This window comes from Danio rerio, chromosome 6 (genome assembly GCF_052040795.2).
Source record: "Danio rerio strain M-AB ecotype USA chromosome 6, GRCz13ab, whole genome shotgun sequence".
Lineage (NCBI taxonomy): Eukaryota > Metazoa > Chordata > Actinopteri > Cypriniformes > Danionidae > Danio > Danio rerio.
The window spans coordinates 43,853,613-43,872,500 of record NC_141026.1 but is presented as its reverse complement, the minus strand read 5'-3'; the positions used below and the strand labels follow the sequence as shown (position 1 = coordinate 43,872,500).

Here is an 18,888-nt window from a genome sequence, read left to right as displayed (position 1 = left end):
ATCGAATGCAGCTCTCTACCACCAGAGGAATGGCTTGACCTGAATCCTGAAACACAGCAGTCGTTACAAAATGGTCATGCTTTTTTAAAGCTGTAACTGAGGATTTAAGGGGTTGTTTACCAAAAAAATGACAATTCTGTAAGCATCTGCATATTCTCATGTCAACCCAAACCTTTATGACTTGCTTTGTTTCCCGAAAGAATACAGAAAAAGATTTTTTGTTGAGATAATGAAGTCACAACATGGACAAAACATTTTTCAAAATATCTTCTTTCGTGTTCTGCATATGAAATAAATATCGCAGAGGTTTGGAACGATGTGAGGAGGTGTATATGGTAACAGAATGTTTATTTTTGGGTAAATTAACTGTTTAAAAGTGCACTTGTTAATTTTTCCCATATTAAAATTTGTTTTACGCTTAGAAGTAATAAACAGTGAATAAAAATTTTTTAACCGTTTTATGATGATCCTGTCATCCTATTAAAATCATACTATAAGCCTTGATATACGTTTCATACCTTTAGTCCATGTTTTTAAGGATTTATATGCGGAAAATAGGTGTCCAGGGGCATCTCGAATATTTAATTTACCTAAAATTAATACTAGTACATTAATATAAAGTAAATAAACACAAAGTTTGGGTAAAAATATTTATTAAATAAATAATACAAATGAAACACAAAATTAAATAAACTTACAAATGAATATAAATTTTTATAAAATATAAAAATATATATATATTTTTTTTTAGCCCAGAAAGTCATGCAGTGTGAAAACATTTGTGACACGACTTAATCGCAGAGCTCCTCTATTAAAAAAAAAAAAAAAGAGAGAGAAGAAAAAAAAACTCTAATAGTTCTAAAAGAAATCATGCCTCAGCCAGGTCAGAAAAAGTAACACAAAAATAACTCAAAAGTAATGTAATGCATTACTTACTATAAAAAGTAACCAAGTATCTTAACTAGTTTTTGGGCTAACTCAATATTGTAAAGCATTACTTTCTAAAGTATAGGTCTCAAACTTGATTCCTGATGTGAGTTGGAGGTGGTTGGAGAAATTATGCAGAGCTGCGGCCCTCCAGAAATTAAGTTTGAGACTTGATCTTTCCCAAACACTGATCATTGATACACAGTAATTGGAATCTTCATCTCATGCATGCATACGCATTCTAATATTATAATCTACAGTTTCATAAACACCATTTGTATTTCTGTAATTAATATTAATAAGTGCAAAACATTTCTTAAATGGAAAAACTGCTAAGTGCACCTCTGATTTAATAGCGAGTTTCAAAAACAGGACATATATCTTCCAGGTTAATAAGGAAAGACTTTTTGGCTGTTTTAGTAGAGAATAAAGCAAAGCATTAAGAATGTCTGTCCTCAAGGGCAGAACAATAGCAAAAAAAAAAAGATCATAAAAGTTCAGCCGAGGCTCAAGGTCGCTACAGAAAGCTCGTTAGAATTTCTCTTTGAACTTGTGACATGCCATTTGTCTAGGAAAATATATTACACTCTTATCTAAAAATTAAAGAAAGCCCATTCCCGGCTCTATTCTACAGTACCTGGTTGCGGGTACGAGCGTTCCGTCTTCCCCTAGGACACAAAGCAGCAGAGAAGAGCAGTGCAGAGGCGTGAAAGAGGTCAGAAAATCACAGTTAGACAGGAAGAGACGACAGAACCGCCACTGAGACGGCAGTGTCGTGCTGTTGACTGGGTGAAAAAAGCATTATGGAGGCTTGAGATGCAGTAAAGGGGAGGTGTGTGATGATTGCGATGCCCTGCAGTTCATTTTCTTGCCTATTTATGCCTTAAAATAAGTGGTAATCGACCACTTAATTGCGTAAATTAAGCATCAAGGCAGTTCCTTAAAAGCTAATGGGCCCTGCTGAGTGTCTATTTAGGCAGGAGGGCATCAGCTACCACCCTTATCATCTGCATCATCGGCACTTGGTGAAAGACAGGAAATTAACAGAAGCAAATAGAGGGGCTGTGAGTGCAGGAGTCAGTTGGAGATAGACAGACAGGGAGTTGAGCAACCCTCCAGGCCAGCAGAGGACAGCGGGTACCTTAATGAAACTCTCCATATTGCCGTTAAACAGCTTATGGTTATAGACGGAACGAGGCCTCGGTTTCCGCAATTTCTGTGGTTTCGGGGGGAGGGTTGGGGGTCTGAGGAATGGAGATGGTTATGGAACAAACACACACATACAACTCATGAAACACCCACTTTATATTTTAACAAATATTTATATAGCCCCTTTTCATCCCCTCTACACATCATATTATTAAATAGAACATGTTTGACTTAATATATTGTACAGTGCAAAGCATAAATGAGTACACTCCCTTTGAAAATCATTATTATATCCACCTCTCAGTGACTTTAGACAATGTAGGTAAAACAAGTATTTGAACATGCCACCATTTTTTTAGAAAACATATTTATAAAACTGACTTGGAATTTCCTCCAGATATTGGTAACAACCAAATAAATTCATACATGCAAAGAAAGCAAATCTAATTAGTTTAGTTATGCGTAATAAAACACAGGGAAAAAGTATTGAACACATGAAGAAAGGGAAGTGTAGAAAGGCAGTAAAAGTCCAGACAGCAGCTGAAATCTCTCAGTAGTTATTCAGCAACCCTCTGCTCTTCCTCAGTGTAAATGAATATTAGCTGCTTCAGTCAAACATCGACATTAGCAGGATGATGAAGCAAGACATTTCAGCAAGACAATTATCCAAAACACAGCCAAGGAAACTCTCAAATGCTTTCAGAGAAAGAAAATCAAGCTGTAGAATAGCCCAGCCAATCACCTGACTTAAAAAAACAAAATAGAAATCAGATTTGATAGACAAGACCCACTGAACATCAAGGTTTTTACACTCTGTTGTGGTCTGTGAAAAACTCACACCTTAGCAACGCATGTGACTTCATTCTCCATATGAAAAGCGCCTTTAAGCAGCCATCACCAAAAAAAAGCCTTTTATAATAAGTATTAGGGTGCTTTCACACCTGTGAATCGATTCAGTTGTTCCGAAACAGAGATTAAAATTGTTACATTGTTGCTCTTTGCTCTTGGAGCGGTTCGCTTTCACACTGCAAAGTTTCTAATCGGACAAAAAGAGCTAAAACAAGTCACGTGCGAGTAAACTCTCCTTACATTGGTCAGAGTGTCAGGGTTTATTTTGCAGCGTCCCGCTCAGCTGTCAGGAGAGGTGGTGGTTTGGTGGTGATTGACAGGGTGCGCTCGCGTGACGTGTCTGAGGAGAGACGCGGTGGGGAGGGGTGAGAAGGGTGTGCGACGATGCCTATTTGAGGACTGGGAGAGAGACGCGAGATTACCGGGAGATCATCACTCGTTTGCGGGCATCCGGAGACTCGCGAAACTTCCCGCCCTACTCATAATTCTCTCTTCATATAGCCGTATGCCTATTACAAATCCATAAAACACTGAGATATAACCGCGCTCTGATCGGATCGCTTTCTCACTGCAATCGAACCGCTCCAGGGTTCGTTTCAATCGAGCCGAGACCACCTCATTCAAGCGATCTCAGAGCGATTACTTTGGCGCGGAACAGAGCGCGATTGCCCTGTTCACATATGCCAATCGAACCGCGCTAACTGGGCAAACGAGATACGCTCCGAAACAAAAGTGTAGGTGTGAAAGCACCCTTAAATACGTTTCAGTAGTTCAGTACTTCCCCTGGTGTCATTTCATTGTTATTACACACAACTCCTTTTTAAAATGTTTTTTGTTTTGTTTTATTTTTATGTTTTTATTTTTAACAATATCTGTTCAATTCCATGTCAACAGCTCCTTTAGAAATATTAATCCAGAAAAAAAAAAACATGACGTGTTCGAAACTTATTTTCCCCATTGTATATGTTGATGAATTTAAATAAAATGGTTTTATTAAAAAGTTATATTAATATTATATGAATATAATTAGTCAAATTCATATCTTAATATTATCAGTTCTGTTAACAGTTATATTATGAAAATAAGAGTGTGTTCATGTAACGTCTTAAGTAATAAAAAGACATGGAAAGATTTTTAAATTCAAATGAGGCATTGCCAATAATAATAATAATAATAATAATAATAGTACAAACTACACTATTTCAATTAAATGCAATATGTTCTAGGAGTCCTTGATTTTTCCTCTTTATTAAAATTGTCTTTAATATTTTTACCTAACTTATCATCAATGTACTAATTTTTGCACTGTAATTTCAAGTTCGTCCAAAAATTAAGATTTACTCACTATTTATTTCCAAACCACTAACTGATTACAAACCTTTATACGTTTCATTCTTCAGTTGAATACAAAATAAAAAAAAAGATATCTTGAAAAAAGAATTATTATTTTTGGGGTGAACTGTCTCTATAAGTTATTTTATTAGATTAGTTCCGGATTTGTACTGACTTTTCCAAAGTATATACACAAATATGTTATTGTATAAGACCCAATTGAAAATAATTTAAAAGAGAGATCTGTAGAGGATACATACATTTTTGCTGAACACTGTACACAAAGTCTCTTAATGAAATACATACAGCAGCAAATTAACATTATTATTAAAAAAAAAAAAATATATATATATATATATATATATATATATATATATATATATATATATATATATATATATATATATATATATATATATATTTCAACACCCTAGATTTATAAGGTTTAATCTGACATTTTTGTCAAAATAAAGTAAATTACATATTCTTATTAAATGACAACTTCTTTACATTATGGGACTTTTTAAAATAAGTTATTTACATTTTAAGAAGTTTTATTTAAAAAACAAATGTTACACACATACTGTTGCTATGGAAAGCAAAAACTTTGAAGCTCAATATCTCAAAATCATTCAGAACGCAGATACAACCTTAAAATTCCAAGGAGACGATTTTTTTTTGGGGGGGGGGGGGGGGTAAAAAAGACACCACTTTTCCCTAAAAGTGGTGTCTTTTTTACCTTTAAATCTTATTTCATGCTCCAAGGAAGAACAAATATGACCCACACAAGGATGGCCTTTGACTAAATTAACAGCAAATCCTCATTATATGGTGGACTATGCCTTTTAACTTCTAAGGAGACCAATAATGATGGGTTTAAATAAGCAACAGGCATTAATTGTTGTTCTTTAAAAGATCGTAATTACATCCTAACGTATTTGACTTCAATATAACAACCAACAACGGCAGGGGGATTTCAGTTCCTCGTAGGAGCACCGAATCAGGAACTCGTTGAAACATCTAGCTATGGAAACATAATTGCTGTTGTGACAGGCTGGTAAACGCCATCAAAGTTAAACATGAAACAGCTCAGTACTTTAGGTTGTAAACCTGAGGGCGAAGCTCAAGCTGTTGTTTATATTTGCTTATGTGGTCAATCAATAACGTAGAAGTTTTCAAGTTGGAGGTCTTCAATGAAATAAGATTTATAAACATTTATACACTGTAAAAAAAACATACACTTGTGTTGGAGCAACAAAAAAGAATTAAGTTAACTTATTAGTTTTTACAAATGTATGTGGATTGATTATAAAACAATTAAGTTGTCCAGAAAAAACTCAGGAGTTGTGTTGTTTCAGCTCATTTGAAATAAATAGTTAATTTTTTAGTCAGTTCATAGTCAGTTTATTATTTAGACCTGTGCAAACAAATACTTCAAAAAATACACAAACATAAATGACTTTTGCTTGTTCAAACTACTTATTTAAGTAGTTTATTTACTACTTTTTAATTATGAGTTGAAACAACACCATTCTTTTGTGTTTTTTGGGGGGGACAACTTAATTGTTTTATGTTCAATCCACTTAAATTAAGTTAATTTAATCTATTCGTGTTGGTACAACATGAAGGAATTGTGTGAAACTCAGCATTTTGTTTTACAGTGTAGCTATGAAAGCACAATTTGACATGTCCCAGCAACAAAATATAAGCTGGCTGAGTTTTTGTAATTGCGTAGTGTATGTTTCATGTTATATCTTAAATAAAGGGCATATGATTATCAATGGCAGCGCTGGTTTGTCATACTGAGAGGTCAGAACAGGTCTGCATCTGTTTACCAGGAAGGCTCTATTCTCAGCATTCTCCGACTGTCAGAGGACGTTCTGGATAACCCAGCGTGAGTTGAGCCCCTGCCAGTGACAGCTTGAGGACAAGTCCCTTTCTGACCGCTGCGCAATATCAAAAAAACTTTTACGTGTCCTCTCTTGCTCTTACCCAGGCCTGATATGCTGCTACTGCATGTGCTTTAGAGGTTTTATCTGCATTTATCTGTATGTGCTATGTCAGTTTTATTTGCAAAGGAAATTAGTGAACACTAGTAATATTTCTTTTTAGTCTAAAAGAACAGAGAAATATTTGTGGTTAATCATAATCATATTTCTTATGTCTCTATCGCTATACAAATTCACAACTCCTAGGAGACCTGTGTACTGGATAAAATATTTAGTTATTGTGGTAAGAGCAATGTAATAACCGTTAACATCGATCTCATAAAAAGAAGCATAAGGGGTTTTTCGCAGCGATACAATAAAAAAAAAAAAGGGTTTCAGAAGAGGGTTTCACACCAATATGATCTTAAAAACAAAGATTCCAAAAGGTCCTTTTATGGCACACAAATCTAAGGGATCTTACATCAAGAAATAATTTAAAAGAGGATTTTGTAGACATATGACCTATTAATTAAGATTACAAAAGCTAGTTCCACAACCAAACAATTTTAACAACAGAAAAAGGTTCTTTTAAAAGTTTCAACTTTTAGCATTAACACGAATTTTAGCAGTAACATGATTTAATAAAGATATTAATAAGCAATACAATACAAACAATACGATTTTTTTTTCAAAAAGAAAAAAAAAGATTAGAAAATAAGGTTTTTGAAACACTTTACATAAAAAAAAAAAATCATAAAATGTTCTTCACTCAAAGTTTTTCATTTTGCATGCTTTAAACAAAGATTCTTTGTTAAGTTCCATAAAAATAATAAATAAATAACTTAATTATCTATATAAGCTTTACATATTTAACAAGGGGGTACTTTATGGTCAAACCAGTCCTTTAGATGGCAAAAATGTTCAAAATAATACTGTTATTTTAAGAACTCTTGAGTTAAAGATCATTTGGAGGATATTTCTTTTATCTTTCACAGCTGAAAGAAAAGAAAAGAAATTTTTTTTTTGCATCATTTATTCAATAAAGTGTATAAATGGTTGACTGAAAGGTTCTTTGGAGAAACCAGTGGTTCCTCTTTGCCATTGTAGTGAAACCCCCCCTCCCTTAATTTTAAAGTGTATCTTTAAGAACATTTGACTAATCTGTATAATATTTTTCCACTATAAAGGATCATTTTTTTGTTTGTTTACTTTTTGTAATGATATGGTTATTGCACAGATTCCACCGAGGCTAATTGGAAAACTTTATTTTGCTTGTTGGAATGTGATGAACAGCAGATCTCTCTTACCTTGTAGTTCCACATTCAGCTCTTTCGCCTAAAAGTGAGAAGAAAGAGAGAAAGAGGGGGAGGAGTCAGACATGATTATTAGAATGATCTCATGCACTGAGGGCTGTGGTGAGAGTTGCTGGCCAGTGCTATTGAAGAGCAGATGAATGAATGAGTGGACAGACACACTGAGCTGCACACAAAGACCAGCACTGGTCACCACAGAAACCTTGCAAGGGCCCTGCAGGGTGTCAGAACGGAACTAAATGGAGTAAATAAGTCTGTATGTGTGTGTAGATAGGGAGTGCACCAAGCAATTCATTTTACATTGGTGACACTGAGTGATGTTTCTGATGGCTCACTAAGCTTCTTTGTCCCAATGAGTGTGCTCAAAAGAGTTCCCTGGTATTGCCACAAAACAAACAATGAAAAATACAGGCAGCCACGAACTATAACACAAAAAAAAAATCAAACAAAAAAAAAGAACAAAACTGACGAACAAACTGAAGTTTATGTTTTTAATCTCAAAACATTAATTTGTTTTTAAAAGTACAAAAATAATTAAATGAAACATGAATAAAACTCTTGAGAAGGCCAATAAAATAATTATTGCAGGTATATTTATTGATGACTACCCCTAAATCTTTTAAAAGATAAAATTAGATTAAATAAAAATATATATAATAAAATAAACAGGTATCATTACGTATAATTAAGTATTGTTTAAATATTATAATAATCTAATAAAATAAAATATTTAAAAATATATATAAATAAATCAAATTAATTTTATATGAATTTTAACATTTAGACTTTAAAACAGGTATCAATAATATCAGTAAAGTATTGTTAAAGTATAAGATTAGTAGTAATAATAATAATAATAATAATAATAATAATAATATTACAATTAAAAAAACAAATAAATTGATTTTAATCTATTTTAATAAAAATAAAATAAATTGAACAGGTATCATTAATATCAGTAAAGTATTGTTTAAGTATAATAATAATAATAATAATAATAATAATAATAATGATGATAATAATAATAATAATCAAACTAACAAACTGACAGTTTCTGTTTTTTAATTTCAAATATTAATTAATTAAAAAATACAAAACAATAAAATAAAATTAAACAAAAACTCACAGAAAGGTCAATAAAATAATTATTGCAGGAATATTTCTTTATGACTACCACTTGAATCTTTTTTTTAAATAAAATAAAACAGGTATCATTAATGCCAGTAAAGTATTTTTTAATAAACCTCTACTACTACTACTACTTCTACTACTACTACTACTACTACTACTAATAATAATAATAATAATAATAATAATAATAATAATAATATGAGTGCTACTACTACTAATAATAACAACAACTATGCTAAATTAGGGACAAAAATAGATTCAATTAAAAAGATGCAACTGCAATAAAATACTAGAATTTTATTTGAAATAATAATAATAAGTAAAACTAAAATTACATTTCAACAGCACCTTCCAATAATACCAACCAAGTTCTTCCCATTCACCACGTAATGAGGTGGAACCACTAATGTTTCTACATGGGTACTTTAGAGATGTGAAGTGGCCCTCAAATCATTTCATTCCACTGAATCTGCATAGCCAATGAAGTGGCTCCCATGTGCCTTTGCTATGCCCTCTAAAACCATCCCAAAAACTGAAAGCCTTTTGTCCTGCCAGCTGAGGGTTAAAAAAAAGATTCAGGATGCTTTCCAAAGACTTTTCTGGATGCTAGTTTTACATGCAGGACATTCGCAAACAGTTTATTCTTCCACATCACTCATTTAAATGATAAGCGTGAACATTTATACCAGGTGGCATGGCAACCCTTGATAACATTAATGAAGAGAATTAGATGTGCCAAGCTAATTGGCTTAATGGATGGAGAATCAATTAGGTGAATAATTTAAAAACATGGGCGGTTCCTGCAGCAACCATATGCAACAAACTCATGCATATCAGTGCTCATGAGGATCCTTAATTAGTCTTCAAATGTAAGGTCATAAATAGTCTTCTTTTTACATGCGAGTTCTTAAATATTATATATTTAAACCAAACAAAATGCTTATAACTGAATATTTGACCGAATTCAAACTAATTTCCAATTTTCGTATTATTTTTTATGATTTATTATGACAGTTTGCAGCATTTACAACATAGCAGCATATATCACAATGCTTTTTGTGAAGAATTATATTTTTATCATGTGATGTGGATATATTAAAGTATCAAAGGAACAAGATTGCTATAGTAATAAAAATATCAGCACAATTGCTGATTACATACTTTATTATATTTAAATAAATTGGTAAACACTGTCAGTTACATTGTATTGACAATAATATAGTCAATGTTAATTTATCAAAAACTAAAATAACACATCTAAAAATACCAAGATATGCTCATTTGTTCTGAACAAATTAGTTGGTTATTAATTATTCAGTGATCCATTCAGAATGAGTCTCTCGCATTGTTCTTTATTTTTTCATTTGAACGAATTGCTTGAACAAATGATTAACTTAAATGCATTAAAGGAGTGGCCCAAAATGATATTATATTTGAAACCTTAGTTTATTTGTAATGTAGCTAAGTGAAAATACACAAAATTACTGAATGTAATACACTTAAAGTTCAATGCAAAGGGAGACATTGGCTTTTACAGAGTTAGCTCAGCAAAGCCTACAGTGAACGAAGTTTAGAGACTACAAAAAAAAATAAAAAATACATCCGCTAAAAAGCCGTCCAACGGCTGCTATTTCTACAGAGCTTGTTCTGTTTCTGCATTTAGGCTTCCAAAGGACTGAACACAAAAAGAAAAGTGCCCATTAAGTTACCATTTAATTTGAATTATCTTACACAGAATTATACAATATATTTAGCTCTGGCATTTGACAAAGGAGAACTTCAAGAATCTCTCCCAGTTCAGTGCTAGATTCCACCTAAAACTCCTCATAGAAGGAGCAGCTCCAACCAGAAGAAGCTGTGGATTGTGAGCCACAATCTGTAATTGTTTTTATTTGTTAAAATTGATCTATTACATGCACAGTTTCTAGTGTTACTGGTATGTTGTAGCAAGAATGTAAATACAGATGTAAACAATGAGAAATGCTGATTCAGGCTCAAACTGAAACAGCTAAGCTGACTGACACTATTCACACAACAGCAAATCGTGTGCTAGTAAAGGTGTGGCGCTTCTTGATGATGTGTAGCCGATCCGCAAATCACAGCACATTGTGTTAGCTGACCAATCAGAACCTCTAGAGGGCGGGGCTTTCAGAGGAACTAGGAAATATGATAGTTCTTTTCATGTTAGCTGAGTAGTTGTATATAATCAAAGTAAAGTATGTGAAAAAATAACATGATTTTTTACAAATGAAGCATGAGCACACATTGCTTTGCACCCCACAAACACAACCAAGCCTTAAAAATACACTCCTTTAAGTCAGTGAGTTATATTGTATTGTTATTGATAAGTTTCTGCATTCGTATATAAAACACATTTTGTATAATTCAGATAAAAAGCTCCAAAAATCAATTAAAGGTGGTGAAAATTGACAATTAAAAAAAAGTTAAACACATATTTTTTGCGAACAGACCAGTCAATAGAAAATGAATAATATGAATGTGTTGTTGTTTAATATGAGTTAGTATGCATGTGAGTGTGTTGAATTTCGTCAGATTATTTACCATGATCTCAAATATATACTCCCTGGTTTCAAAAACTTTAAAACCTGTTACAATTTAGTTCTATAGAACACAATTTAAAAAAAAAATTGATTCTAGTAGCTGGCATCCATATATTTTTTCTATAAGGAAGTCAATGAGTCCCAGCAATCAGCATTTTTCAAAATATCTTTTGTGTTCAACAGAAGAAAGAAACTTATAAAGATTTAAAACCTCATGACGGAGTATAAATGATCAGGTATTCTACATTTTTGCGTGAACTATCCCTTTAAGGCTAGTCCTAAATTAAATAGCATTTTTGAGCCATCTCAACTGAAAATAACTTGTAGTGAGATATCTTAAAATACATCAGTGTCATTATTTGGTGTTATTGTGTGTTTTTAAGGCATTTTAATAAAAGCAGCTAAAATACCCTAATTTACAGTAACTAAGGCCTAGTTGTGGCTTTAACCAAGCAATGTTTGTGAAACTGTGCAATAGACTTCAATATAACTTTATGAGGTATGGTTATCACAATGAAGTCTAGTGTCATAAATAGATTTCACAATCTGAAAGAGAAATATATTTTTTGTTTAATCTATTCTATTCTCAGGTATAGTGCTTTAAAAGGCATTGTTAAGCAATTTGCAGGGCAATTTTTAGCACTACATACTGTAGTATTGTAAACAGTAATGTCCATTTATTCCCCAGTGTGTTAACGGAAATATGAACTGATTTGTATTTCTCCGGGTCTCAAAAAGCATTTAATTTGACTTTAAAAATCAGCTTTAGCCCTGTATATGCAGCAAATGCTCCACCACACACACTTTGGCTCATCTCGAGTGTCTGGTTTTACTCATCCGAGGAGGTGAAGTGTAATTGAGCACTCAGTCTGGTGAGGGGACAGGGGCAAGACTGGTCAGCGCTCATATATGTGGATGGCTGGACTCAGCTGGGGCGTCCCGCAGTGTGCCGTCATTAGATTATGAGCTGTCGCACCGGCAGCTGCCGAATTTTTCCCCCCTTGGTGCCACTGGCTGATTGATTGGGCGTAAACTGGCCGTAACTGAACTGACAAGAGGCCTTGTGGGAGACTCGGCCATGAAAGAAGGGTCTCTATAATCATGTGACAACAAAAGGGTACGCACTTAAAGGAATACTGAAGGTAATTTTCAGCTAAATGTCTTTGGATCGCATCTGTGTCATATAGCTGTAGATTTGTAAAATTAGAAAGGATGTCAAATGACACACACACAGCTGTATATGTTTTTTTGCTTTGTTTTTTTAAAGCACTAGTTTAAATTCTTCATTCCCTAAAAAAGCAAAGGAATAAAAACAGTCTTTATTAGATAAGATTTAGGTTAAAAGATTTTCTGTGGGCTTTGTTTAAATATTTATATTCCTTGCCTCAAGATAGACTACAGAAATAAAATAAATAAATAAGCTTTCCACTGATGTATGATTGGTTTGGGATTGGAAAATGTTTGGTTAAAATACAACTATTTGAAAATCTAGAATCTGAGAGTTGAAAAGAATCTAAATATTAAGAAATTCACCTCTAAAGTTGAACACATTTAGTTCTTAGCAGTGCAAATTACCAATTAAAAATGAAGTTTCGATATATTTATGGTAGGACATTTACAACATATCTTCATGGAAAATTACCCTGAGATTCTAACGATTTTTGGAATACAGGATAAATTCTTTATCAAAGAAGTCCTTAACTTAAAAAAAACAATAATACCTACAATAATCAACCATCAACAGTCAAACTCTGTGTACATGTGCACACCATTTTGACCGTGTACTTGTCCATTTGTGTCTACATATGTGAGTAAAGTGTGTTTTTTTTTCTTTTACATATTTTTTTTCTGTTACCTATTTCTTGTCAACACTGTTAATAGCATGTTGTTTTGTTTTGGAGTATGTCATTGTATTTTGCACTGTCTGTAATTCGCGGATGCGACACGGTGGCTCAGTGGTTAGCACTGTCGCCTCACAGCAAGAAGGTCGTTGGTTCGAGTTTGCATGTTCTCCCCATGTTGGAGTGGGTTTTCTGTGTGTGCATCCGGTTTCCCCCTCAGTCCAAATACATGCGGTACAGGTAAATTGAATAAACTAAGTTGGCCGTAGTGTGTCTGTGTGAACGAGTGTATATGGATAATTCCCAGTACTAGGTTGCAGCTGCAAGGGCAATCGCTGTGTATAATGTATGCTAGATAAGTTGGCGGTTCATTCCGCTGTGGTGACACTAGATGAATAAAGGAACTAAGCCAAAGCAAAATGAATGAATGTATTTTGCACCGTATGGAGCCAGAACCTAAGCTTTTCACTCATCATAGCACACATGCTGCTGATGATGTGACAATAAAATTGATTTGATTTTAAATTAATAATTTTGCCCAAACGATGTATTATTGGCTATTGCCAAAAATACACCTGTGCAACTTTTGAGCTACAGGGTCACATATTGTTAATATGTAATACACAATTGCCTGAACACACTGAGGGATACATCTAAATTACTGTCTACAACAGGCTGGTAGCCAGTCTGGTAAAAAAGGGTGTTTCTTTTTCTCAAAACGTGGACCTTTTTGCAGTTATTCAGCTTATTTTCTATTTAATAATATCTTTAATTATTATTTCTATTTAAATCCTGCATTTTAGTGACATTTTAAGCACTATTTTTGGCTGGATTAGCTTGTCAGATGGTCATCAAAACTACACTTTTTGAAGTTCCAAAACAATTTGCTAAATATTTAAAGTAAAGAAATGTCAATATAAATATAAAATGCCAATTCATTACATCATATACCATTAGAAAAAAAAGTTAGTTTAAAAAAAAAAAAAAAAACGTCTATTTTCATTTATAGGACAAAAAACAATTTGGTCAGCACATTCCAATTTCCTCAGTCAGAATTTGGCCATCTGAATAATAAAAATAAATCACATTAATATTAATAATTTAGAGCTTCTTGATTTTTCTAATCTTTTTTTTTTTTGTTAGAAAAAGTACATTTTGAAAGTTTATGGATAACAAAAAGTAGTCTAATCAGTATTAATTAATATCAAAATTAACTTTAACATGGGCCGCTTTTGGTGCTTTAAACCTTTTCATAGTTTTTTTTTTTTTTTCTTTCAAGAGTAAGGTCCAAGATTCAAAATAAAAGTTACTTGAAGTGAAAGATGACTTCACTTACATCAGATTCTGTTTTTTGTTGTTGTTGCTGTTTGTTTTGCACAGCTGGGTGTTGAACTATACTGTAATTAATGTCTTCTCAATTTATGATGGCACAACAGTCAAAATAAGACAAATGAGCTCATGTATGGGACAAATTCAGGACCGTTTATGAGCGGGGAGTGCGTCTTTCGATCCCCCCCTGTCTACGGGCCTGAACAATAATATGAACGTGACATTAAAAATGACCCTCTATAATGCTTAACCATGCAGTTGAAAGCTCTATATAGCCAAGAATAGATCAGACAAGAAGTTTTGTAACTTTTTTTCTGCCATAGACTAAATTATGATGACATGATCATATCTTGAAGGCTCATAAAGTTACATTAACATGCATGTGAATGCTTGAGATTAAAGTAAAATCAGTAAAATGACAGATTGATTTTAGATAGAGAATTTGAATACTGTTTTTTTTTACTTTTACTCTGCAGAAATATTACATTCTGGAGTTTAAATTAGATTTAAAACAGCACAATTTTTACTTGAGGTCCCAAACTTTTCAACCTCACCTCAGTCCATCTAGTCCAATTATTCCAGAAACATTCATACAGTTTGAGCCCATTGCGAACTTTCAATTTCATACCCAACAGCGACCAAACTTGCAATTAGATGCCACAGGCTTAGCATTTCCACAGAGAAAAAGCATTTAATAAACAGACAACTCACCTTCCCCCAGAGTCTGTTTCAGCAGGTCATGCTTGGCCTGCAGCTTAATGATGAGGTTACTGCCGTTCAGGTACTCCTTGAATTTCTGCGACACAGATGAAGGCGTCAGTGAGCTAATGATTTTAATTGGATGTGACTAAAACAGAGGAGTGATGTGTGCTGCGGGCAACAAAGAACAGATTTGGCCATACTTTCCACGCCGCAAATTCAATCTGTTCAGATAGGAGGATTTAATTTCCGTCTCATTGGCGAGGCATGGGCCTTGTCACCAATGTTTTGCCGATTCGTGTGTGATGACTGAGTTGGGATAGATAGGTAGATAAACAGATAGATAGGACAAGCTAGCTAGACTTTCATATCAGTGTTTGCAGAGACCATTCCATGTATTAAAAGATTTACTGATAGTCTGGAAATCTTGAGGTCCAGGTTTTCAGCTTTATCTTTAAAAAAGTCTCATAAATATCAGGTTTTGGTATTTTATTTCCAAACCAAGCAATAATAGGGGCTGTCAGTCAAACAGTGGCCTATAAAATTCCAAATGAAACTGTTCCTTTCAAATTTAGAAGTTACACTTAAGTAGTAAAAGGCATGCCCAAATAATTAAAAACATAAAACTTGTTTGGTTTAATATAACGATTATAGCAGTTTAATGAGGGTTTAACTAAATAAAAGGGATAGTTAAAGGTTTCAAACCTTTATGAGTATATTTCTACTGTTGAACACAAAAGATATTTTAAGGAAAGCTGGAAATCTGCAGCAATTAATTTCCATAGTATTTGTTTTTCCTACAATCAAAGACAATGGTTACAGGTGTTCAGGTTACTTTAATATCTTCTTTTGTGTTCAACAGAAGGAGCAAAAACTCAAAAAGATTTATAAACACTTAAAGAGCACCTATTTTGCCCCTTTTTTTCAAGATTTAAGATAAGTCTTTTGTGTCTCCAGAATGTGTCTGTAAAGTTTCAGCTCAAAACACCCACCAGATTATTTACCACAGTTTTTGGAATATTGTCATTTTTGCTCTTAACACTTTGTAGCTGTGGCCTGTGCCTTTAATGCTGGTTCTTCCCGCCCACCATTCCCACGTGCCTGTAAGAGTGTGCCTCAATCTCCGATTGGGATAAACAGCACAATGACAGACATGAAGGTAGAAGATCTCAACAAAACGTTTGTGAGAAAAACTACAGTAAAGACTTCCCAATGATTATTTGATGTATTTGTTTTGGAGTAAATTTAAACCTTTAACATGTCATTACAAAGTTCACGCACGCACACACACAGACAGACAGCGCGCGTTTAACTTGGCACTGTTTTTGCACTGCAAATGTGACAGGATACATGCTAATGTCCACTGCTGTATGGATATCTGTTATGTTAATGTACAAACCTGTGTACATTAACCTAATGTAAATAATGATTTAAAGTCTACAAACCGGGATTGAAGTGTCTTCTTTAATAATTGTGTTGACACACAGCTGTGGGGATACAGACGCAAAAATCGCTGTAACTCATTACAAACATGCACTGTTTTAAAAATGTAAAATTGATTCTTGATCACATTTGATGATGACTTACGATCACAGAGAGCTGAACAGATTTTTTAACCCCAGTTGCTTTGCACATCCTGTCTTGCTGATTTGACTGTATGCTTTACTACGGAGACATGTTAATACGCAGCTGTCAATTAACTCGATGAACGGGAAAACTGCACTCCTACACCGCATGGGTGGGCCTCAAAATGGAAGGGACTTGAATCATACATTTTTGTGAGGACATTTGAAAAAATTGATGAATTATGAAAATATGATTTTCATCATAGGTGCCCTTTAAAACATTTAAATAATAGAAAAGAAATTCATTTTTGGGTGAACTATCCCTTTAGAGATTAAATAAACCCCATCAATTAATACAAAAACAATCTCAATTTTTATTTTAAAGGGTTGTGTAAAGAAGCTCAAAGCTTGTGTTAAGAAGCTCAACAAGTTTTATGTGTGCGTGATATGATATTGTCCAATCAGCTCTAAAATAAAATATGCATTTATGTCTTCAGATAGTAAAGATGGCAGAGTCTTACATCCCACAAACCTCATTGAGTGTGTGGTAAAGCAAACTGCATTATTTGATTACATTTACAGCAATACTTTTTATTTATTCATCCAAAATTAACAAATTCCATGACATTTCAAATTATAAAGTCAATATCACTTTATATAATTAAAACATAAATTAATTTCAAGCTGCACTCACTATTTTATCACATATAAATGAGCTAAAAATAATTAGGGTGCATGCAAAACTAGTGATAATGGTCTAAAAACAACTGGCCACTCACAGTGAAGTAAAAGACTTCTGTCTCCTGCTGATTGGCTCGTCTCTTTGCGATGTTTAACTTGCTCATGTAACTCTCTGAAGCCACAGATTTAATGGACTCAGTGGATCGGCTGTGTTGGAAGGCATCTGACACATCAAAGTCCTCCACTGTCAGCATGTCTTGTAAGGTCTGCATGGTGGCATCCAAGGTCTTGCGTACCTAATTAAACATAGCAGGGACTCGGTGAGGTGAAAAAGAGACCAGTGTGAACTTTCTGAATATTAGTTATGTAAGAGATGTGCTGTTTATATTATGCATCATGACTCATGGTTGACAAAAAAGTGTTAATCACTAGAAATAGGACAGATTGCCTCTGTTAAATGGCTGACAGTTACATCCAACAATCCTCGACTTTCTTTCCTCAAATTCACATTTTAAATTAAACCATGTAAATAAAGTTACTTTTATTGAAATAACAAGTTGATTTTTTTACCATAAATGACACAGGATTCTCCCAAAAATTATAAGACGATATACAAGAGGCATCATTGTGGAAACAAGTATTTCTTTAAGTAAAAATGTTTCTTTAAGTAAAGGTTCAAACCCTCAGTGATGCTCCAGAAGAAAACACAAAGCATTAAAAGCTGGGGGGTAAAAACTTTTAAACAGGATGAAAATATCACATTTTTTTATTTTGTTGAAATATTTCATTCCTTCATTTAGCACTGCCCTTTGGAAAACAACAGAAAATACATGGATTCATCCTGAAACACAAATTAAGTGCAATTTACCTTAATCTTTAAATTATAAACCTTTTTACACCCCAGCTCTTAATGCCTTGTGTTTCCTTCTGGAGCATCAGTGAGGGTTTAAACCTTTTTAACAGTTGTGTTTGAGTCCCTCAATCACCCCCAGTGTGAAAAGATAGACCTCCCAATCATACAGTCACTGCTGGAAAGGGTTCAAATCTGCAGAAGTTGCTGGAAAACATAAGAATCTACAGGACATTGAGGATTTTTTTTCTTTCTTTTTTTTTTAACTTACCATTTTTTTTCTGAACTTAAACACTGAAAACTGAATTACAATTTTCATTACAGTTTCAATTTACTATGATCTTCTATGTGAAGCTGCTTTGACACAATCTACATTGTAAAAGCACTATACAAATAAAGGTGAATTGAATTGAATACATAACGAGGTCTTTTGATATTCAATTTTTGTCACAGGTTTCCTGTTACAGGAGTTGGGTTAAGGGGTAGGAGTAGGGCCAATTTATAAGTGATGTTTACTGTATAAAATAAATTATGCCTAAGGAGTGTCCCTGTAAACTGTTGGAATAAATGAATGATGAGAACACAGTCCAGGAGACTCGAACAAGCAGAATTTCTCTAATTAGTCATACAGCGTCCACAGGAGTCTCTTACAGTGACAAGAGTAGTCTGTAACAAGTCTTTCGCAAATCTGAAATCTGAAGTCTAATTTGAGACAGAGTCGTCCTGTCTAATA

The 18,888-nt window shown here is 33.6% G+C and overlaps 1 protein-coding gene across 3 annotated transcripts in view; it reads right to left on the bottom strand.

Moving 5' to 3' along the window:
• srgap3 (SLIT-ROBO Rho GTPase activating protein 3) overlaps window positions 1–18,888 on the bottom strand; it is a 200,428-nt gene that overhangs the window by 42,340 nt on the left and 139,200 nt on the right. The window contains exons 9-13 of one of the 3 annotated variants that reach the window (XR_015494021.1): window positions 17,404–17,601; window positions 15,072–15,156; window positions 7,493–7,520; window positions 1,565–2,171; window positions 1–46 (exon numbers count right to left, since the gene is read on the bottom strand). The exon at window positions 1–46 is cut by the window's left edge and continues 15 nt beyond it. Coding sequence is in view for 2 of the 3 variants with exons in the window: in XM_087257811.1 (XP_087113937.1) it covers window positions 1–46; window positions 2,069–2,171; window positions 7,493–7,520; window positions 15,072–15,156; window positions 17,404–17,601 (460 nt within the window). In the remaining variant the exon portion in view is untranslated. The remainder of the gene's footprint in view (window positions 47–1,564; window positions 2,172–7,492; window positions 7,521–15,071; window positions 15,157–17,403; window positions 17,602–18,888) is intronic. The other 2 variants (XM_087257811.1, XM_087257812.1) reach the window with 2 other exon arrangements.